Below are 24,353 nucleotides of genomic sequence, written 5' to 3' on the forward strand. Positions count from 1 at the left end.
TACCCACCACTGACTTCAAACTTACAGGCCAATAATTGCTAGTATTACACTTTAGTTTAAAACAGTGGAACCACATGAGCAATATGCCAATTCTCCGGCATCATCCCCATTTCTAATTGACATTTGAAATATTTCTGTCAGTGTCCCCGCTATTTCTACACTAACTTCCCTCAAGGTCCTAGGGAATATCCTGTCAGGACCTGGAGACTTATCCAATTTTATATTCCTTAAATGTGCCAGTACTTCCTCTTCTTTAATCATCATAGTTTCCATAAGTACCCTACTTGTTTCCTTTACCTTACACAATTCAATATCTTTGTCCTTAGTTAATACTGAAGAAATGAAGTTGTTCAAAATCTCCCCCATCTCTTTTGGCTCCACACATAGCTGTCCACTCTGATTCTCTAAGGGATCAATTTTATCCCACACTATCCTTTTGCTATTAATATAACTGTTGAAACTCTTTGGATTTATTTTCACCTCACTTTCAAAAGCAACCTCATATCTTCTTTTAGCTTTTCTAATTTCTTTCTTAAGATTCTTTTTACATTCTTTATATTCCTGGAGCACCTCATTTACTCCATGCTGCCTATATTTATTGTAGATCTCTCTCTTTTTCTGAACCATGTTTCCAATATCCCTTGAAAGCCATGGCTCTCTCAAAATTTTAATCTTTCCTTTCAAGGTAGTCTCCAATAAATGGTTATAATAACTTTATATCATATTCTTGTTGGCGTGTGGCCAAGTGGTTAAGGCGTTCATCTAGTTATCTGAAGGTTGCTAGTTCAAGCCTTGACTGAGGCTGCGTGTGTGCCCTTGAGCAAGGCACTTAACCACACATTGTTCTGCGATAACACTGGTGCCAAGCTGTATGGGTCCTAATGCCCTTCCCTTGGACAACATTGGTGGCATTGAGAGGGGAGGCTTGCAACTTGGGCAACTGCCGGTCTTCCATAAAAAAAAACCTTGCCCAGACTTGCGCCCTGGAAACTTTCCAAGGTGCAAATCCATGGTCTATCGAGACTAACGGAGGCCTACTACTATATCATATTTTATTGTATAATCATTTTAACCTAACTCATTGCTTTCCATTTACTAAATACGTTCAGTGCTTCTAACTGTACCTGGAATATCTTCAATAGAAGCTGGGGCTTGTTTTTATGCATTTCTTCACTTTCTGAGTTGGATACTGCAGGGAGAAGTAACCAGTACAGTACTGTGATAACAGGCTTGAATGCAATTGTGTTTCCATTCTCCTTTTCTTTGCAATCAAGAGAAAAAGCACAGTATTTATCCAGAGAGAAAAAAATCACCAGCTGAATAGTCTCCAAGAACTCTTGGGGAGAGTGAGGAGAAAATGTGAGGAGGAAATAATGGCTAATTTGGCCTTTAATTTATCTGGAAATGAAATACTGGAGAAATGTACGAGGGGTGATTGATATGTTCATGGCCTAAGGTAGAGGGAGTCAATTAGAAAACCTAGCATATTTATTTTTCAACATAGTCCCCTCCTACATTTACACACTTAGTCCAGCAGTGGTGGAGCATACAGATGTTGGACCTCCAGAAAGTGTCCACAGCAGGAGTGATTGATAAGTTTGTGGTCTAAGGTAGAAGGAGATGAGTTATACAGCTCTCGTTACATGCACATGCAGTTCAACTCTTTGAGTGATTATGCAGAATATTTGAAGTTAATAACTCATCTCCTACCACCTTAGGCCATGAACTTATCAATCACCCCTGATGAGTTATTAACTTCAAACTTTCTGCATAATCACTCAAAGAGTTGATCTGCATGTGTATGTAACGGGAGCTGTGTAACTCATCTCCTTCTACCTTAGACCACAAACTTATCAATCACCCCTGCTGTGGACACTTTCTGGAGGTCCAAGATCTATATGCTCCAAGACTGCTGGACTAAATGTGTAAATGTAGGAGGGGACTATGTTGAAAAATAAACGTGCTAGCTTTTCTAAAATTGACTCCTTCTACCTTAGGTCATGAACTTATCAATCACCCCTCATAGATGGGTAATTGATCCAATATCTTCAATTTTAGTACAATTACCCAAAGATAAGCTTACCCACAGAGTTTTTCTCCTCTAGACTCAGTGGTTACCTTGCAATAGTGAAACTGCCATTTTACAGTGTAATTCCACAACTCGTGCTCAGAATCTGATCACATGAAAACGAACTTCAAAATAATGTATTCAAATAATGTTGAGTGCTGTATTTGTCATAGGAAACAGATGACTTTATCTGCCAGTCTTCATCCTCATGTGACTGGCGGGGCTAATCGATCCTATCAGTAATGGATCACCATTTTTCATGACTGTCAATAATCACCTTGGGCAGTGCATTTACATGTGAAATCAGCTCTTGAATGAAGATTGTCTTTAGTGGATTTAAACATCCGGTTATGTCATTTTAAGGTTGTTAAATATTTCAGACAGCTCGGAGGGGAAATGCTACCAAAGGTCAGATTCAGGAAGGAGAAACTATCAGTGATTTTACAGTTAGTCCAGAGAGAGGTGGGGATTGGATGGAAATGTGGAAACGTCACCCCAGGGATTGGGTTAAAGTGCAGGAAGATGTTCATTGATTTCCATAAGAGCTAGAACTGCCAAGCTGTGTAACTTCTTTCATTGGACTTTCTACATCCTGCTGCCATCTAGCACACGCATACACCCTGTCTGAATACCCTGCCCTTAATCTCCTCGTCATCTCACAGACATACTCTCATTCTGCACTGGCCACTTTTCATCTTCTATTGCTATTGTTTCATGTATTTATACTATTTGTTAAAGAATGCCAGTAACATTGTACATAAACATGCACTGCTCTTCACACTTTGTATCTGCATGTCAATCTTCAGGTCATGCTACTCAGGGAATTGTGATAATATTACTTGCTACTGTATGTGTGTATCATAGCTATATGCCCCCTGTGTGACAAGTCTTTGTGTAGCCATGTTTTATTTAGCGGAATCATTCTTTAGGAGAACATCATGCTCATCTCCATTGATCACTCTGCTACTAGTGTAATCGCCCTTACCATTTGGGCCATAATGGTACACCCTGTCAGCAAGTCTCCAGCAAGAAAATGGACCCAGAAGAGAGAGAGAGAGAGAACAGCTGACTTATGAACAGTTCTCTCTCTCTCTCTCTCTCTCTCTCTCTCTCTCTCTCTCTCTCTCTCTCTCTCTCTCTCTCTCTCTCTCTCTCTCTCTGTCTCTCTCCCCCCTCTCCCCGTGACTCTCCCCCCTCCTTGGTTCCCACCTACATTCACAGCATTTCTCATGGCCCTTGTTCTACTCAGTAACTTTCAATTCCCCTCATCTTCACTATTGATGTTCAGTCCCTATACAGTTCTATCCCCCATTAAGAAGGCCTCAAAGCTCTCTGCTACTTTCTTGACAAAGGAACCAACCATCTTCCCTCCACCACCACCCTCCTTCATCTGGCAAAACTGGTCCTCATCCTGAGCAATTTTTCCTTCGGTTTCTCCCACTTTTTCCAAAAACAGGCAATAGACATGGGCAAACAAGTGAAAATCTGCAGATGTTGGAAATTCAAGCAACACACACAAAATGTTGGCGGAACACAGCAGGCCAGGCAGCATCTATAGGGAGAATCCAAGCCTTCGCCAGTAATACTGCCTTATGCTTCCTCTGCTGCATTAACAACTGCATTGATGCTGCTCCATGTGCCCATGCTGAGGTCGTTAATTTCATCAACTTTGCCTCTAACTTCCAACCTGCCTTTAAATTCACTTGGTCCATTTCTGACACCCCCTTCCTTTTTCTCACTAGGATGGACCATTAGCTGTAAGATCTAGGATGCTTTAGATGCCCTCCAGCTGTCTGCAGGGTAAAAGAGTACAGACGTAGTGTACAGAATAGAAGTGACAAGCTAACCGCCTGGTACTTTCCCACAACAGGTGAACTGCTTTACCTCTGTGTTGATGGCCGCTCAGTAGCAAAGCCACTGAGTGGGAAAGAGGCAGGGCTGAGGGGGAAGTGGAAGTGCTGTGGAGACCTCCAAATAAAGTAGGTGACCTTACTCCCAGCTAAGCTGTGGTCCAGTTACCCAACAATGTGGAAACTTGCCATAAAAGCAAGAGCAAATTCTAGAGAGTCTATTTCAAGAGCACCATAAAGATACTAGGAACTGGTGGTGTTTGAAGGTAACAGGACATTTAAAAAAAAAGTAAATATTTGGTAAATAGATAAAACAGTTCATAAGTTACAAAAACTAGGAAATTAAGCTGCTGGGCCAAAAGCATAGTTGGATCCCAGCTAGATATGTTTAGCTGGGTAATGAAGGGTATAAAGAACAAACAATTGGTATGTAGGATTGTAGCTATCAGAATAGAAACAGGTATTTCCAGTAAAGCATCAGTGATTGGCACAGGGTTGATAAGAGTGTTTAAACTTACGAGTAGTTTGGACAGAGAAACTATCTGGTAAAACCTGATAAGCAGAGGCACAGGATGAATCCCACTGTCTCCCACATCCCAAATCTACACTTGGTGGACACTTTATTAGGTACACCTGTACACCTACACATTAACATAAGTATCTAATCAGCCAAGAATGCAGCAGCAACTCCTGCATAAAAGCATGCAGACATGGTCAAGAGGTTCAGTTGTTCAGACCAAACATCAGAAAGGGGAAGGAATGTGATCTAAGTGACCTTGACTATGGAATAACTGAAGGTGCCAGATGGGGTGGTTTGAGTATCTCAGAAACTGTTGTTCACCTGGGCTTTTCACACATAACAGAGAATGGCGCAAAAAAAACCAACAAAAAACACATCCAGCGAACGGCAGTTCTGTGGGCAAAAATGCCTCATTAACAAGAGAGGTCAGAGGAGAATGGCCAGACTGGTTCAAGCTGACAGGAAGACGACAGTAACTCAAGTATTCACACATTACAAAGGTGGTGTGCAGAAGAGCATCTCTAATCGCACAACATGTTGAACCTTGAAGTGGATAGGCTACAGCAGTAGAAAACCATCAATAGTCAAATCCAAAGTGAAAAGTTTCTCCAGTTCCAAACAGTTCACCAGTACACAGTGTTTAAAGACCTTATTACTAAATCCTGCTGGATGCTAAATCATTCCCAATGGTTTCAGAAACAGATTCAGCAGAAGCTGGGTTTTCTGATGCTCTAATGTTGGATGCCAGTTTCACCACAAGACTACATTTCATTCTCTAGGTTTCCGCCAGCTTCAATGGTGGAGTCAGCAGGATTATATCCCAATAATGAGGGGGAGCTTGTGGATCAGAATTGTTAAGGGTGGGGTTTTTTGGCAGAATGAAAATGACCTTCCTGGTATACCAGAAGATTCAATGGGCCAAAATGTAACTATTAGCAGTCTATGAAATACTCCCAGTCTATCACAGGCAAAACCCTCTCTACCATCAAGCAAATCTGCAAGGATCACTACCACAAGAAAGCGGCATCCACCATGCAGGCCCTGCTTTATTCTCACTGGTGCATCAGGAAGGAGAGCAGGAGTCTTAGGTCCCACACAACCAGGTCCAGGAACAGTTACTACCGTACCACGATAAACCTTCTGAACCAGCATGAATAACTCCACTCACCTCAACTGATTCCACAAGCTATGGACTCACTTTCAAGAACTCTACAACTAATGTTTTCAGTATTAGAACAAGGATTCATCAGTATTATTTCAGAATCAGAATCAGGTTTAATATCACTGGCAAATGTCTCAAAATGTGTTGCTTGTGGCTGCAGTACTCTGCAATACGTGATAATAAAAATATACAATACAATATGGTATATAGGTATATAAACATATGAAATTAGCTAAGTAGTGCAAAAGCAAAGATTAAAAAAATAATGAGGTAGTATCCATGGGTTCATTGTCAATTCTGAAATCTTATGGCGGAGGGGAAAGAAGCTGTTCCTGAAATGTTGTGTGTTTCTTCAGTCTCCTGTACCTCCTTACTGATGGTAGCAATGAGAAGATGGCATGCCTGGGTGATGGGGGTCTTTAATGATGGATGCTGCCTTTTTGAGACATTGCCTTTGAAAGTATTACTGATTCTGGGGAGGCCAGTGCCCATGATGGAGCTGGCTCAGTTTGCAACTTTCTGCAACTTTTCCAATCCTGTGCAGTGGCCCCTCCATACCAGACAATGATGCTACCAGTTAGAATGCTTTCCACAGTACACTGCAAGATTTGTGAATGCCTTTGGTGACATACAAAGTCTCTTCAAACTCCTAATGAAATATATTTGTCGGTGTGCCTTCTTTGTAATTGCATCAATAAATTAGGATAGATCTTCAGAGATGTGACACCCAGGAACTTGAAACTGTTCACCCTTTCCACTGCTGATCCTTCAAAGAGGACTGGTGTGTGTTCCCTCAACTTTCCCTTCCTGAATCCTTGCTCTTATTGACGTTGAGTGCAAGGATACTGCTGTGACACTGCTCAACCAGATGATCTATCTCACTCCTGTACACCTCCTTGTCACTATCTGAAAGACTGTCGACAATAGTTGTGTCATCAGCAGATTTATAGATAGCATCTTTCAGCTGTGCTTAGCTACACAGTTGTGGTTGTTGGGCTAAGCACGCATCTTTGAGGTGTGCCAGAGTTGATTGTCAGTGAGGAGGAGATGGTTTTTTCTGATCCGCACAGACTGTTGGCTCCCAGTGAGGAAGTCAAGGATCCAGTAGCTGAGGGAGGTACAAACACTTGTTGATTAGTATTGAGGGTATCATGGTGCTGAATGCTGAGCTCTAATCAGTCTAACGTCGTTATTACAATGTCCAGGTGATCTAAGGCCGAAGGGAGAGCCAGTGAGATTGCATCCATTGTAGACTTAATGTGGCAATAGGCAAATTGCAATGGCTCCAGTTTCTTGCTTAGGCAGGAGTTGATTCTAGCCATGACCAACCTTTCAAAGTACTTCATCACGATAGATGTGAATGCCATTGGGTGATAATATTTAAGGCAGCTCACTCTACTCTTTTTGGGCACTAGTATGATTTTGCCCTTTTGAAGCTATCAACTACAGTAGTGAGAAACTGAAAGTGTCGTTCAACAGTCCCACCAGTTGTTGGCACAGATTTTCAGAGCACTACCAGGTACACTATCAGGCCTGACACCTTGTCCATCTTCTTGAAAGATGTTCTGACATTGGCTTCTGAGACAGAGATCACAGAGTCACCAGATGCTGCGGGAATTCACTCAGGGGTAGTGTGTTGCCTTTATGGCAGTTATTTAGTTTATAATATTTTTGCTTAGTAATTCGTTTGTTAGCATTCTAGTTAAAGTTAGGATTGTTTAAAGTAAATCCGTTGTCTGTGATATATCGCGGCATGCGATGACGTCACATCCGGTTTCGCCGCGTCCTGTGGGAAAATACCGGTTTGGAGAAATGGGAAGGTGGGGGCTGACATGTGCGAGTCCAGCGCAAGAAAAGTTGTCTTCTACGCATAAGAAACATAGTGAGGCAACACCGTAAGTCATGAGATAATCGATATGTTGAATTAAAATGTTAACGCCGATCCTGTTAAAAGTAACAACGGTCAATAAGGTTTATGTTTTCATTAGTTAAAGAGTTGTGGATAGTTTGTGTTGAAGTGTATTTAAAGCAGTCAATGGCGTAGGTAGATTCTGACTGTATGCTGCACTTTAATGTAATGTAGTAGTTGTAGTTTTACTTTTGCAAGTATTTACGATGTAAATGTAATATCAAGAAGGAAACAAATGCTGTACAAATCTTGTATTGTTTTATCAACAGTTTTCACCATACGTTAATGTGGAAGAGTGAACAGTAAATGGTTAATCTTACTGTGATCCTGTTGTCATTGACAAAGGTTTAACTTGGTGTTTAGTTCAGTGTTATCATACATGCCAAGCGAGAACACTACAGTGAAAAGGCGGCATTATCAGGTGCTTCAATTGCTACAATGACAACTCGATCCAGCATCAAGTCGTTGCCAACCAGCGACAGGGGCAGTAGGGCATCATCAAGTAAGGCCGCCCACGCAAGAGCTAAAGCAGAATCTGCCAAGGTGCAAGTGCGCTAAGCCAAACGAGAAGCAAAATTGAAAATGGAAGCGGCTGCCAGAGAAGCCGAAAATTGAATGGAAGAAGCTGCCAGAGAAACCAAAAACCAACTGGAAAGGGCAAGGATAGTGGCAGAGTTAGAAGTGCTGATGCTGGAACGAGAAGAAGAAGCTGCCAGGGTGGAAGCAGAGTTCATAGAAGATGCTGAAGAAATGCATGATCTGGTTGATGTAAAATCTACTTCAGAAAAGACCAGATTGGAACGCACAAGCGACTATGTCCGATCTCAAATAGACTGGAAGATTTGTTCTTCCTCTCCATACTTATACGCTAACACCCTATTTCATGAGGAGCCTCAGAGAGGCCCGATTGCATCACATCCATCCAAGGAAGACAATTTACCCTTGCAACTCCGCGATGAAGTCAAGAATGAAAGGGCTGATGACAAATACTTCTCGACACCAAACTTACCAGATTTGGCGAGAAGAGAGGCAAAGGCTGAATTCAGAACAGCAAAGTCTATAACAGAGGTACGCTCTCGGTCATATACCCGCCAACATATTTCCCCAGCCCGCATGCCTCTTGCAATCGATCCCCTGGCACAGTATTTAGCACGACAAGCTCTCGTTACTTCAGGACTATACCAGTTTTACGATAAACCTGAAAATTACCGTGCATGGTACTCCACATTCACCAGTGCTATCGACGGAATCCAGCTCAGAGCAACCCAAGAGTTGGATCTTATGGTGAAATGGCTGGGGAAAGAATCATGTGAGCAGGTGAGACGCATACGTTCCATGTACATCAACAACCCCAAGCTAGCTTTAAGCAAAGCATGGGAGAGACTTCGGGAGGGCTATGCGGCCCCCAAAATTATCGAAGCAGCACTATACTGACATCTGGAAAATTTTCCTAAGGTGTCAGCCAAGGACCACACTAAGTTAAGAGAGCTCGGAGATTTACTCATGGAGATTCAAGGCGTCAAAGAAGAAGGCTACTCAACTGGTCTAGTATACCTAGATACTCCATCCAGGATTAGACAAGTCGTGGACAAACTTCCATTTGGGCTGCAGGACAGGTGGGTGTCTGTTGCCTCAGAGTACAAAGAAGACCACAATGGTCGATTTCCTCCCTTTGAGTATTTCACTAGTTTTGTGTGCAGGGAGGCAAAGAAGCAAAACGACCCTAGCCTCTTGGGTCCAGGAAGCAGTACAATTTACACCAAGCCAGATAAATCCTCTTCGAATAATTTCAACATTAATAAACCTGTCTTAGTGCTTAAGACTGAAGCCTTTACAACTAACCACGACCCTAGCAAGAATTGTCCATTGCATAACAAACCCCACCCCCTCAGAGAATGCAGAAGGTTTAGGGAAAAACCCCTTGAAGAGAGGATGGCCCTTCTCAAGGAGAAAAGAATATGTTTTAAATGCTGTTCCTCTACCTCTCACCTTGCTAGAGAGTGTACGATCTCCATGAAGTGCTCGGAATGTAATAGCACTAATCACGATGGGGCCATGCACCCCGGCCTGTTACCGCAAACCGACAATGCTCCTTCACCCCCACAACAGGACGGCAGGGAGGGAGAGGCTCACTCCAGGACAACTGTTGTCAGCTCGAGCTGTACAGAAGTTTGCGGTCAAGCTCAGTCAAGCTGTTCTTGTTCAAAGATCTGCCTCACTAAGGTGTACCCTAAAGGAGCCAAAGGTAAGGCCATCAAAGCCTATGTAATTCTGGATGATCTGAGCAATCGCTCACTAGTCAGTCCAGAGTTCTTTGACTTGTTCAACATTGAGAGTGAGCAGTTCCCATACTACCTTAGAACTTGCTCAGGCAACGTGGAAACTCATGGAAGGAAGGCAGAAGGCTTCCAGCTCATCCTTGGATGGTAAAGTCGTCATCTGTCTCCCTCCACTCTTAGAGTGCAATGAGATTTTGAAGAACCGCACTGAGATCCCGACGCCAAGTGCGGTGCTACACCAGCCACATTTCCACCACATCGCCAAACACATCCCAGAACTGGATCCAAAAGCAGAAATACTCCTGTTATTAGGAAGAGATGTTCTCCATGTGCACAAGGTTAGGCCGCAGGTCAATGGACCACATGACGCCCCCTTTGCACAACGCCTGGATCTAGGCTGGGTGGTGATAGGAGAGGTGTGCCCTGGCAATGTACACAAACTGACGGTTAGAACACTCAAGACCAATGTGCTAGAGAGTGGCCGCCATTCAATTTTTCAACCCCGCACAAGTGTCACGTGTATTAAGGAAGCACGACAAGGCTTTAACAAACGTAAAGTAACCGACAAGATGCTGGGTCAGTCAGTCTTCGCTCAAACTGAGCATGATAATAAACTTGCTCAATCAGCTCAAGATGCCATTTTCTTAAAAACAAAGGACACCAAGGTCTTCAGAGATGAAGCAAATAATGGGGTCGCCCCATTGCCTTTCAGAGAACCACACCAGTGCTTCCCAAACAACAAAGAGCAGGCAGTCAAGCGGTTCACGCCCTTGCAAAAAACCCTGAAAAGGAAACCTGAGATGCAGCAACGCACCCGATTGACCCACGAGGTACTGTGCACACTATTGGCAGAGGTCACAGCCATTATAAATGCACGACCACTCCTACCTGTGTCTTCTGACCTGGAAAACCCCTTCATACTCTCGCCATCAATGCTCCTTACGCAGGAGGCAGGAGCTCCCCTTCCACCAGGGGACTTCTCTGATAAGGATTTGTACTTAAAGCAGTGGAGACAGGTCCAGGCTCTGGCAAATCGGTTCTGGTCTCGCTACATTCCCTAGCAGGGACAGACATGTCAGGAAGGTTGAGTTGAAAACTACCGACCAAGGTGATGTGAAAATATACCAAAGGCCAGTTACAGAAGTCATTCTACTACTACCTAAGGACTGATTTAGAGACTGAAGTTTGTATTATGTTCATTGTGACCTTACGAAGGTCAAGCAGGGAGTGTGTTGCCTTTATGGCAGTTATTTAGTTTATAATATTTTCGCTTAGTAATTCGTTTGTTAGCATTCTAGTTAAAGTTAGGATTGTTTAAAGTAAATCCGTTGTCTGGGATATATCGCGGCATGCGATGACGTCACATCCGGTTTCGCCGCGTCCTGTCGGAAAATACCGGTTTGGAGAAATGGGAAGGTGGGGGCTGACATGTGTGAATCAAGCGCAAGAAAAGTTGTCTTCTACGCATTAGAAACATAGTGAGGCAACACCGTAAGTCATGAGATAATCGATATGTTGAATTAAAATGTTAACGCCGATCCGGTTAAAAGTAATGATGGTCGATAAGGTTTATGCTTTCGTAAGTTAAAGAGTTGTGGATAGTTTGTGTTGAAGTGTATTTAAAGCAGTCAATGGCGTAGGTAGATTCTGACTGTAAGCTGCACTTTAATGTAATGTAGTAGTTGTAGTTTTACTTTTGCAAGTATTTACGATGTAAATGTATTATCAAGAAGGAAACAAATGCTGTACAAATCTTGTATTGTTTTATCAACAGTTTTCACCATATGTTAATGTGGAAGAGTGAACAGTAAATGGTTAATCTTACTGTGATCCTGTTATCATTGACAAAGGTTGAGCTCGGTGTTTAGTTCAGTGTTATCTGACACGCCAAGCGAGAACACTACAGGTAGTTTTATCCTCCCTTTTAAAGAGTGCATAAAAGGCTTTGAGCTCATCTGGGAGTGAAGCATCACAGCCATTCATGATATTAGGTTTTGTTTTGCAGTAAGTAATGGTCAGAGCTGATGCACATCTGATTCAGTCTCTAACTTCAGTCAGAATTATTCTTTTGCTCTTAAAATAGCCTCCTATACATCATACCTGGATTTCTGGTGTTGCTCTTGATTGATATCTAGACCTCAGTGGACTATGAATCTCCTGGTTCACCCCTGGCTTTTAATTTGGGTATGCCTGAAATAGCGGGGGATAGCCATGTTTTTGTGAAGCAAGTTACACAGCAATGTCTGATGTCCCTCTGGTGCAGCAGTCTTGCTCTGTCTTCAGTTTTATTTTCCAGAGACTGTATATTTCCTAGCAAGATAGATGGTAGTGGGAGTAAAACACCTCTCCATTTCATTCGTACCTGTAGACCAGTTCAGCTTTCATGCTTCCATTTTCTTAAAGGGGAATTGAACTTACGACCTGAGTCTGCAGTCTGGGATCCACTGACTTCGAGAACTGATAGATTTTTTAAATGTCTTAAAATGATGTTGCTTATTGAAACTGTGGATTTCAGCTGTAGTAGTCCTAAATGGGAATATTTGATGATTCCCATCGGAGCTGCACACAAATAGTCACCTCTTATTGATGCCATCTTGAATATTTATGTATTTATTTATTATTTACTTGCAGCTTCTCCACGGGCTGATTCAAGGCTGGTGCTGCTGCCTGATGTGTCGTGGGAGTACACGCAAGATCGTAAGCAGTGATCTGGCTGCAGGCTGTGTGCCCAGGGACCTGAGTTCCTTGGACACAGGCTCAGAAAAAGCGACTCAACAGACTTTTACCACCATTAATCAGAGAGTTGTTTTGTTATGTCTCCCCTCTCGCTGTGAAACGGGGACACCTCTTCTTCCCTTATTAGGGAGAGAGAGCCTGTGGAATGTCGAATACCGGGTGAACGAGTAGTCTTTGGGGTGCTGCAAGTCTGTGTCTTTATTGATGCATTGCTGCACACATGAGTGCTCAGTGCGGGGTGCTGATGCTCTTTTTGCTGGTGGGGGAGGGGGTCATTGCTTTGCTGATGCTTACGCGTTTGTGGGGGGTGTTGGGGGTGGGCTTTGTAGTTCTACCAATTAACTGCAATTCACTTTTTGGGGCTGTCCTCTGTTTGCTAAGGAAAAGAATTTCCGGATGTATATTGTGTACATTTCTCTGACATTAAATGTACCTTTGAAACACCCTGCCTGTCTCTAACAAGATGAAGTACAAAAGGATAACAATACAAAGAATCATTCACCCTCTGAGCCTGTATCAGCTCTTCAAAAGAGCTCTTTGGGACTGAAATTAGTGACAATGGAAAGTCTGCCTTCATCAGTATTGTAGACATGTTACGTTAACAGACTAGTGGCCATCAGGATAGTCCTAAATCGAGCCACCTGCCTGGAAGTTCGAATCCTGCCGGACATGTTAGTGAGTCTATTGAAGCCATGCTACAGATTCAATGCTGATTTCCTGCGTCTGAGCATTGTTTCACCTCTGACCCGGGTCCTGACTGCTCCATGGCAACAGGCACTGTCATCTTCCCAAGACTGCAGACTAGGACCTCCCAACCTGACTAAAACAGCATCAGATCAGCCACGGGCACCCGGGCTGGCATGGACCTGACAGATGATATGGGGGAGTCAAGGCATACTTTCTTCCACAATGCTTCTCCCAGATACCACACACTTCCAATTGTCCCATGGTTTCTTCAGCTTTGGAGTTAGGGTGAGCATGGGGTTTCCAGACCCCAAACTCCCATTTTCTTTGCTGTCTCCACTGACATCCCACATCAATGTCAGACAAAAAGGCCAACAAAAAAGAAGACAGAGGAGCCTTTCCAGAATTAGGAGACTTCAGCACCCTGCAAGTTCATAATTATCAAAATTGGGATGGATGGAAAGAAATGGATAAAGATGAGTTATAGAGTCATGGAGCACTACAAAGCAGAAACAGGCTCTTTGGCCATCTAGCCCATGCTGAACTGTTGCTCTGCTTACTCCCATTGACCAATACCAAGACCATATCCCTCCATACCCTTCCCATCCGCATCCTTATCCAAACCTCTCATAAATGTTGCAATTGAACCTGCATCCACCTCTTCTACTGGCTGCTTGTTCCACAGTCACACCACTCTCTGAGTGAACAAACTCCCCCCTCAGCTTCTCCTTAAATATTTCACCTTTTACTCTTACCCTATGACCTCTAGTTCTAGTCTCACCCACCCTCAGTGGAAAAAGCCTGCTTACATTTACCCTATCAATGCACCTCACAATTTTGTATACCTCTATCAAATTTCCCCTCATTGTCCTAAACTCCAGGGAATAAAGCCCTACTGATTCAACCTTTTCACAAGTCCTGGCAACATCCTTGTAAATTGTATATATACTTTCCTGTAAGTAGAGAACTAGAACTCAAAGTTCAAAGTATATTTATTATCAAAGTAGATATATGACACCATTTGCAACTCTGGGATTTGTTTTCTTGCAGGCATACTCAGTAAGTGCAAAAAGCATAATCGAATCAATGAAAGACTGTACCCAACAGGAAGGACAAACACCCAAAGTGCAAATAAAAGAAGAAATAATAATAATTATCAATAAATAAGCAATAAATATTGAGAACATGAGGCAAAGAGTCCTTGAAAATGAGCCAATAGGCTGTGGGAACAGTTCAGTGATGGGGCAAGTGAACTTATCCCCATTGGTTCAAGAGCCTGATGGTTGAGGAGCAATAACTGTTCCTCAACCTGGTGATGTGAGTTCTGAGGCTCCTGTAACTTCTTTCGGATGTGAAAAGAGAGCATGCCCTGGGTGGTGGGGGTCCCTGATGATAGATACTGCTTTCATGTAGATGTACCCAATGGTGGGGAGAGCTTTACCCGTGATGGACTGCGCTATATGCACTACATCTTGCGGGCTTTTACATTCAAGAGCATTGGTGTTTCCATACCAGGGTGTGATGCAGCCAGTCAATATATTCTCCTCTGCACATGTATAGAAATTTCTCAATGTTTTAGATGTCATGCTGAATCTTTGCAAACTTCTAAGGCAGGATAAGGGTTGCGTGATTTCTTCGTAATTGCATTTACATGCTGGGCACTGGGCAGATCCTCTAAAATGATAACACTGAGGTTTCTCCTCCTGAAGTCAATAATCAGCTCTTTGGTCTTGCTGACGTTGAGTGAGAGATTGCTGTTGTGACACCACTCAAACAGATTTTCAATCTCCCTCCTGTATGCTGATTCCTCACCACCTTTGATTCAGCCAGTGTCAGTGGTGTCATCAGCAAACTTAAGCATGGCATTGGAGTTGTGCTGAGCCTCCCAGTCATAAGTATAAAGCAAGTAGGGGAGGGGGCTAAAACACAGCCTTGTAGTGCATCTGTCCTGATGGTGATTGTGAAGGAGATGTTGTTGCCAATCCAAACTGACCGGGGTCTACCAGTAAGGAAATCAAGGATCCAATTGCACGAGCAGATTTTGATGCCAAGGCCTTGAAGCATTTTGATTCATTTTGAGGGGATGATAGAATTGAATGCCAAGATGCAATTAATAAATTTCATCCTGATGTATGCACCTTTGCTGTTTAGGTATTCCGGGGTTGAGTGAAGAGCCTGCGAAAATTGATGTGCCGGTAGGCAAATTGAAGTGGAACCAAGTTGCTTCTCAGGCAGAAGTTGGTATGTTTCATCAGCAATCTCTCAAAGCACTTCACCACAGTGGATGTAAATGTTACTGGATGATAGTTATTGGGCAGGTTACAGAGCTCTTAGGCACTGGTATAATTGAAACCTGCTACAGTCAGGTGGGTACCTCAGATTGGTGAACATCCAGCCAGTTGATTAGCACAGGTCCTTAGTACTCAGCCAGGTACCCCATCTGTTCTGGATACTTACTGTGGGTTCACCCTCCCACCCAACTGCACAGAATACTTGAAAATTGGCCTCACCAACGCCTTATATAATTTCAACATAACATCTCAACTCCTGTACTTAATACTTTGATTTATTAAGATCTATGTGCCAAAAGCTCTCTTTACAACCTCACCTACCAGAGATGCCACTTTCAAGGAATTATTGATCTATATTCCCAGATCTCTCTGTCCTTCTGCACTCCTCAGTGTCCTACCGCTCTCTCTTTGGGAGAACAAACCACTCTTCTCCTCTGTGTGAGTTCAACACCTCACACTTGTCTGCATTAAAGTCCATCTGCTGTTTTCCATTTGGTCGAGCTCCTGCTGCAAGCTTTGCTAGCCTTCCTTGCTATTCACAATGCTCCATATCTTGGTGTCATCTGCAAATTTGCTGATCTAGTTTATTGTATTATCATTCAAATCATTAATACAGATGACAAGTAGCACCGATCCTTGGGGCATACCACTAGTTACAGGCCTCCAGTCAGAGAGGCAGCTGTCTACTACCATCATCTGGCTTCTCCCGATAAGCCAATGTTGAATCCAATTTACTACTTCATCCTGAGAGCCAGGCAACTGAACCTTTTGGATCAGCCTTTCATGTGGACTTGTCAAAGAACTTCCTTGAAGTCCTTCATCAACCTTCCCTGGTAATTTTGTCCAAAAGATTGGTTAGACATGACCTACCATGTATAAAGTGGTGTTGTCTATCTGTAATCAGGCCCTGTCTATCCAAATACTTATACTGTATATCCTGTCACTTAGAATACCTTCCAATTAATAGCATATAGTGCTTTCCTGGCCTACGTGATGAATGAACTCTTCTCAGGCTTCCAGCCAGGTATAGGTATCAATTTAACCAACATTTTGATGACAAACTCTGCCATCTTCGTCATTGAAGCACCAGTTAAAATCAATACCTGTACCTGGCTGAAAGCCCGAGAAGAATTTATTAACCCTCCAATAGCTTACCTACTGCTGGACAACAAGCTTATGGTTCTTCAGTTTCCTGGCTTATTATTAGAGTTTTTGTTGAACAAAGGAATGATGTTAGCTGTCCTTCAGTCAATGATACAAAAAAATTATTTTTTTAGCCTCAACATTCTGCTTTTACATGTTGGTTAAAACTATCCCTGTTATTGTAGATGTAACTACCAAATTTGTACAATTGTCATGATGGTTAGATCTGGAGCTTACCTGTAAAGTGAACACAGTGGCTTATTGTGGATGTCACTTGGACACCATTGTAAATGAGTAATGTGGTGAGGCTATTTGGGTCATCACTTAATTGTCTTTATTTCATTGTTCTGCCTGACCAGCCTTAAACAAGCTGTACAGTTCAGAGAACGTGCTCTCCGTTGTCTTCTTGCCCACACTGCCATGTTTGGAAAGGTCAGCACACCTCTGTACTGCTCTATACAGCTGGGCTTGTAGTGGGTGGTACACTCTGAGTTCACTCAGCTGCGGTGAGAATAAAGGACGGAATATTTTATCACAAATGACCTGTGAGAAACAAATAAATAAATTAGTCAAATCTAAGCCAGCGTTTTATTGTGATTCACCTACTGCTGGAACAGAAAAACAAAGCCAGGACATTGCAAAACAATTGTAGGTTCCTTAAAATTGTCATAGCTTGAGAGGTAGTGGGGATAAGCTCCCATCACCTGTTAAATATTGCCAATGGCATGTGTCTCAAACGGCCTTTTTTCTTAAGTCCAGTTCCTGGCCTTCACGTGTGGCTTGGTTACGAAGCCCTGCAGAGCTGTTTCTACTGACGGGAGAAGGGGCAAAAATGGTGCCTTAAAACCAGTCATTTCAGACAAATGGGGGCTTGTCAGCTCATCTAGGAGAAGGAAAGCTCTGACCTCAAACCTCCGCTGCCTTGCAGCTATACCTCCTCATGGGGAAAGCTTCGGGAGTAAACCCTGAGGCAAAATTTGGAGCTGGAGTCTCTGTGACCATTTTACCTTGAATTTAACGCTGACTGGCAGCTCCTACGATGCCACTGGTGCCAAACTTATCGGTGTCTGCTATTCCTTTGGATTCATCAGCTGCGTGGAGAGGGGGAGTGTGCCACAAGGGCAACTACCTGCTTTCCATATCATACTGCCCTGGCTGGCATATCATGTAGACAGCTAGGACACAACATCCATGGTTCACCCCGACCAATAGAAGACCTCAGTTATTGAATTGTTAGGGACAGTGGTCCATTCAGCCTATCAAGCCTCTGCCAGCTCTTTGTAGAACAAACACATGAGATTTCAGGGATGCTGGAAATTCATAGCAACATGCACAAAATACAGAACCTGATGAAGGGACTTGGTTCAAAGCATCCACTGTTTATTCCCCTCCATAGATGCAGCCTGACCTGCTGAGTTCCTCCAGCATTTTGTGTGTTGTTTCTTGAAGAATAATCTATTTCATAGAGAATAGACACAGGAGCAAATTAGGCCACTTGGTCCATCAAATAAGCTCCATCATGCCATAATCCCTATCAACCTCATTGTCTTGCCTCTCCCTGTAACCTTTGATGCTCTTACTAATCAAGATCTATCAACTTGCTCTTTAAATATACCCAGTGTCTTGGCCTCCACAGCTGCCCTATCCTCAGTCCCATTCACCTTTTCTTCTCCTGTAACCCTGCATTTTATTCCCTCTTAGATCTGCAACCAGTACTTTCTGAAAGCCCTGGCTGAATCATTTTCCATCGTCCTTACAGGCAGTGAGTTTCAGTTGATAAGCATTCTGTGTAAGAATTATTTTCTTCACTCTTCTCCTCTCTCTTTTGCCCACCACTTTGCATCTTGCTTCCCTGGTTCACCAGTGACACGCAAATGGTATCCATTTTATCGTGGAGTTGGAGGACTGTGGCGTGGGTGGGTGGGTGTACGGAAGGGAGGGTGCACAGGAGGAAAAGGGTTTGTTTTCCTGTTGTTTTGCATTCAGGGCATGTTATGTGATACTAGAATGTGTAGCAGCTCTCGTGGGCTACCCCCGCCACATTCCTAGGCGTGTTGGTTGTTAAGGCAAACAGCACAATTCACTGTATACTTTGATGTACAAGTGACAAATAAAGCTAAGTTTTATATTTATCTTTGGACATTGTGATTATTCTATATTTATAATAATTTATAAATGATCTGAGATGGAGTGGTAGGTCTATAGGAAAGCAAAAATGGACTGCAGCATTTAGGATCAATTTATTTCCCATCTTTGTCTACCAGTCCAATATACTACTTTCTATCGCACATGAAACTCATTTATTTTTAAAGGTAGGATCATTCTCTTATAAATTAAAGATGGAGTAATATATGGAAAGTTTCTAGGAAGAATTCTTTCCAAGTCAACGATTTCATTAAATATTGAATGTGAAAGCTGGAGACGTGCACACAAATGTGTTTGTGAGTCTGACCTCACACTGTAGATGGATTCATCTCGGCTCTGTGCGGATTAAAATCAAAGAATTAAAATTTCCAAATAATCGTTATGGATGCCCAGAGAGAAAAATGCTGCCAATGTAACAAATCTACTCTGATCAAGGCAGTCACATCACAGACCATAGAGCAATACAGCACAGCACAGCCCCTTCAGCCTACGATGTTATGCCAACCTTTTAGCCTAGTCTAAGTTCAATCTAACCCTTCCCTCTTACATAACCTTCCATTTTTCTATGTGCCTACCTTAGATGTTCCTAATCTATCTGCCTCTATCACCACACCCTCCACTGAATTATCTCTGGCATCCCCTTACACTTGCACCCATTCACCTTGAAATTATGCTCCCTCCTATTAGCCATTCGGCCCTGGGAGAAAGTCTCTGTCTATCCACTTGATCTATGCCTCTTGTCATCTTGTGGACCTCGGTCAAGACACTTCTCAACCTCCTTCAGTGTGGGGGGTTATGGAAAATGCTTGCTCTGTGGTAGCATCTATGATAGTGCAGAAGGCTGGGCTTTGGATTCTTGAAGCTATGGGACCTCTGATAGTTTGAAATCTACGTAGGCTAGCTGGTTGCACTCCAAGACCAATAACATCATAGGGGACTGCTGCTGGTCTCGGGGAGGCTTTACGTGAGTTTGGCACAGTGAAAGGAAATTTAACCATGTTTGAAAGGGAAGAGCAAAATAAACATGGAAACAGGAGTTTGTAAACGAGCCTGAAAGGCAGAGGAATGAATTGGAAAACAGAGAGAAAGAGGCTGGGAAGAAACATTTCTTTCCATATTTGAGATGAGGGTGAGGGCAGCATCAATGGTAGAGGAAGGGGAACTCTGTTCTTTGAAGAAGGAGGACATCTCAGATGTTCTGGAATGGGAAGTCTCAGCCTGAGAACAGATGTAACAGAAACAGAGGAATAAAAAAAACAGAACAGTATTTTTATAAGTGACAGGGTGGGATGAGGTACAATCATGATGCTTACCCACAGCTCCTCCATTTCCTGGACATCCGCCCTCAACATACATTAATAGAGTTCCCTTTGTCCCTACCTACCAACACATGAGCCTCGGCATCCAGCACATCATTCTCCATAACTTACACCATCTTCAATGGAATCCTACCACTAAACACATCTTTCCCTTCCACCCACCTCCACATTCTCTGCTTTCTGCAGAGTCTCTTCCCGTGACTCCCTTGTTCATACGTCACTCCCCACTGATCTCCGCATGCGGGAAAATGCTACACCAACCCCTATACCTCCTCCCTTACCACCACTCAATGTTAGGACTGCATAGGCAGGCACCTCTCAGTCTCCACCCAGTTTACAGGAATCACCTGCCGCTCCTTTCCAACTCATCACCTGCAGCCTATTTAAACCCAGCTCCCACCTTGTTCACTCATATGAAACAGCCAGCCTCAACCAGCAGCTCCTAGTTTCTGTTAACCTTGTTGCCTTGCTGTGTTGAGTATAAGTTCTACCTTGTTTTGTGGCCTCTCATAGCTTATTATTTTGCAGTTTCTTATTAAAGTTATTGCTCGCTGCTAAATCATCTCTGCTGCTGTGCCTTTGGGCCAAGCCTCGACATTAGTTCAGGCTCCAGAAGCAACAGGAAATCATTAATCCTCTTCTCACCACTCTATTCCAAATCTTCGTCTTGATACCGAAATCCCATGACAATCAATGGTTTCTCTCTAAGCCTTGGATTCCAGTGCCCAAATGCTTTGAAGGATTATCAACCCAATGCTGCATCCTCCAGTCTCAGAGAGTCTTACACTTCGAGCTCCAGTTATCTCTGTATTCTATGGACCAAGCTAAGACTGCCTTTGTTGCCTCTCTCTCTCTTGATGGGATGAGCTCTGACCTGGGCCACTGTTAACAGGGACAATAAAACCACCATTTGCAATAAATAAGAATTCATCGCTGAGATGTGCTGGGTTGTTGACCATTCAGAAAGCTGAAAAGGGCAACAGACTGGATACTTTACCTGCATCAAAGGAACACTGTGTCCGGGAAACGGCACCATCAGATAAAAACAAAGGTCCTTCTATCTGGTAAGCTCCCTCCAGCGTCTGATTTCAGAACCACAGCCTAACTCACTCTCTGTGTCCTCCTTGGCACTCCAACAGCTCTATGTGCATTGGAGATTCTGGTGGTTCCCATTCAACTGGCAATTGTCTGGACCGGGCTCTGTAGGGGTAGCTTGGACACCCTACTAAGCTTATCTCTCACCTCTTCTGCATCACAGCCATTGATGGACATTCGCTGGGGTCTGGGATGGTCAGAGTGCTCACATCGCCTGTGTACATCAGCACTGTGAGTCCAACCATTTCCTCCTGAACAACTCACTCAACACTCCACCCAACCTGGCTCTCCACTCACAACCTTCACTCCATCTGGTCACTGCTAAATTGGGGACCCACCTACCTGCAACCTCAGCTGATTTCACCCATAATTTCATGGAAATGGAGGAAACGCTCAAACTCACCAAACTCCCACACTCCAACAACTCAGCCATCATCTCCAATAAAAGGGAAACGAGCACCCTGCTGCGTCACAGGCCACATGACTGTGTGATGACCTCCTCCCGGGCACAACCCTTCCTCAAGGTAATCTGTTCTCCCTCTCCCCTCCTGAGACTGAAGCTATGAATGACTACATTTCCAAAGTGTTACAGCACGGCTTCATTTGACCATCCCAGTCCCCAGCCAGTGTAGGATTCTTCTTTGTTAAAAAGAAAGATGGGGGTTTTCACTTCTGTATCAACTACCATGGACTCAACAAAATCATCATGAAGAACTGCTACCCTCTTGCCCCCATGGACGACACATTCAAACCAGTCCGTGGGGTCAAGATCTTCACCAAACTGGATCTATAATGCATAAACAACCTGATCCACATGTACCAGGAGGATGAGTGGAAGACAGTGTTTCTTACAGTCATTAGTCACTATGAGTATTTGGTGCTAAATTTCAGACTTTCCAACTTCCTGCTGTTTTCCAAGTCTTTATCAACAAAATACTCAGAGACATACTACATGGGTGTGCATTCATCTACCTCAACAACATTCTCACCTTCTCCAACAATCCTGAAGACCACATCCATTTAGTCCTTTAGAGTGTTTTCAAAATACAACCACACTACACATTAGAAAACCATCAGTTCCACACCTTGGTCATTTCCTTCCTGGGTTACATCCTTCCACTCCAAGGCATAACCATGGACCCAGAGAAAGTGCACTTTCTCATTGACCACAACTCACCCAAACAACTACAGAGCTTCTTGGGCTTCTCCAACTTCTACTGCCATTTCATCAGGGACTACAGCCAAATCACCCACTCCTTTCAACTCCCTCACTGAATCACCTACCTCAAGGACAACCTGGTCTGCTGCAGTGGGCCATGCTGTTGAGGAGCTCAAGAGATGCTTCACCACCAATCCCATTCTCAGCCATCCGAACCTCAATGGACTTTTTGTGGTAGACATGGACATCTCCGATATGGGTGCCTGTGTCTTCCTCTGACAGTGAGGACCAGATGGCAAGACATAGTGTTATGTCTTCTTTTCATGCAAGTTCAACTCTACCATGTGCCATCATGGAGTAGGAATATGAGAGAGGGAGCTATTGCCATTGAATGGGCCATGGAGAAAAGGAGACATATGTTGATTGGAATCTCCAAACCCACTCTGATCTGGACTGACCATCAGAACCTCATATCCATTCAAAAGGCCAACCATCTCATCTGGTGTCAGGCTTGCTGGGCCCTCTTCTTCAAGCATTGTAACTTCGCCATCTCCTACCGACCCGGCTCCAAGAATACTAAACTACAAACTGAACCAGAGATTGACACTCAGCCCATCATTCCATCCTCTGCCAAGCCTGTTCCAGCCAATACACCTGACAACTGAATGCACTCTGAGGCACTCGAGTGGGCCCTGCGGGTCCCCACCTGTCTCTAGCCATCCAGGTGCACAAAGGACTCAGGATTTTCTGTGATGCTGATTCTGGTGGTGCACCATGACCACAGATGTACATTAGTCAATGCCTGCCCTCAGTGTGCCCAGCCCAAATCCACCAACCACTAGCCCCCTATGCACCTGTGGCCTCTACCAGAACCCCAACACCATGAATTTCATCATGGGTTTGCCACATTCTGATTAAACGTGGCCCACTTCATTGCCTCTCCAAACTTCAACAGCCAGATGCCGGACCTGGTTCTCTGAGAAATAATTCACCTTCATGCTTTCCCTCAGGAAATTGTGTCAGACCATGGCCTACAATTAATTTCCCCCAGCTCCCTCCTCCACACCAGGGTGAGTTTGTCATCTGCAGAAAGAGACAATCAGCAAGCGGAGGAGATTCTGTGACGCTTTGCCGCCTCTAACCCTTCCACCTGGAAGAAGTATCTGCTCTGGGCTGAACTGTCCCACAAAGTACACCACTCCTCTGCCAAAGATATGTCACCATTTGAAATGCTCCATAGTTACCGATCCCCATTGTTCCCATGGTGGATCCAACGGTGGAGGTCCCATCTGCTGGGGCCCCAGTTTGCCATTGACAAAATGCTTGGAAGAGGGTACGGAGGGCATTTCAAGCAGCCAGTTGCACCTTCTCCTACTCCAGCTTGAGAACCATGTCTGCTTGTCCACCCGAGATCTGTCCCTGCCCAAAGATGCCTGCAAGCACCTGCATTCAGTTTGCTGCAAAAGGCAGGATTCCCCAGAGACAACATTTCAGTTCTACTTCCCTTTCCCATTTTGAAATGTCGGTCCATGGACTCCTCTATTGCCACGATGAGGTCACTCTCATGTTGAAGGAGCAAAACGTCCTCTTCCATCTGGGAAGTCTCCAATCTAACAGCATGAACATTAACTTATCCCACTTTAGGTAATTTCAGCCCCTCTTCATTCTCCCTTTTTCTGTTCCTCATTGTGGCTCCCCTCTCACCCTTTCTTGCCTGTTCACTTGCCAGTCACCTCCCTCATATGCCCCTCCTCCTTTCCTTTCTCCTATGGTCCACTTTCCTCTCCTATCATGATCTTTCTTCTTCAGCCTTTAACTTTTCACTTTCCACCTTTCACTTCCCTACTTGTCAGTTCATTCACTGTCCTCCACTGACCCACCTTCCTCCTCACCTGGCTTCACCTGTCACCTCCCAGCTTGTACTCTCCTACGCCCCCCACCCCCTCAATTGCGGCTTCTTCCCCCTTGGGTGAGATCAAGCTTGGGCAAGCAC

The 24,353-nt window shown here is 43.9% G+C and overlaps 1 protein-coding gene across 3 annotated transcripts in view; it reads right to left on the reverse strand.

The window, feature by feature from the left end:
- Positions 1–14,182: 14,182 nt before the first annotated feature.
- The window catches only part of dipk1c (divergent protein kinase domain 1C), a 91,804-nt gene continuing 81,633 nt past the window's right edge, over positions 14,183–24,353 (reverse strand). For 2 of the 3 annotated variants that reach the window (XM_059971382.1, XM_059971377.1), the window contains one exon: positions 14,183–17,185. In XM_059971382.1, coding sequence (XP_059827365.1) covers positions 16,982–17,185 — 204 coding nt within the window. In that variant the 3' untranslated portion in view covers positions 14,183–16,981. Of the gene's footprint in view, positions 17,186–17,988; positions 18,098–24,353 lie in introns of all 3 variants that reach the window. The other variant, XM_059971388.1, reaches the window with a different exon arrangement.

The sequence above is a fragment of the Hypanus sabinus genome, chromosome 1, assembly GCF_030144855.1.
Source record: "Hypanus sabinus isolate sHypSab1 chromosome 1, sHypSab1.hap1, whole genome shotgun sequence".
Taxonomy (NCBI): domain Eukaryota; kingdom Metazoa; phylum Chordata; class Chondrichthyes; order Myliobatiformes; family Dasyatidae; genus Hypanus; species Hypanus sabinus.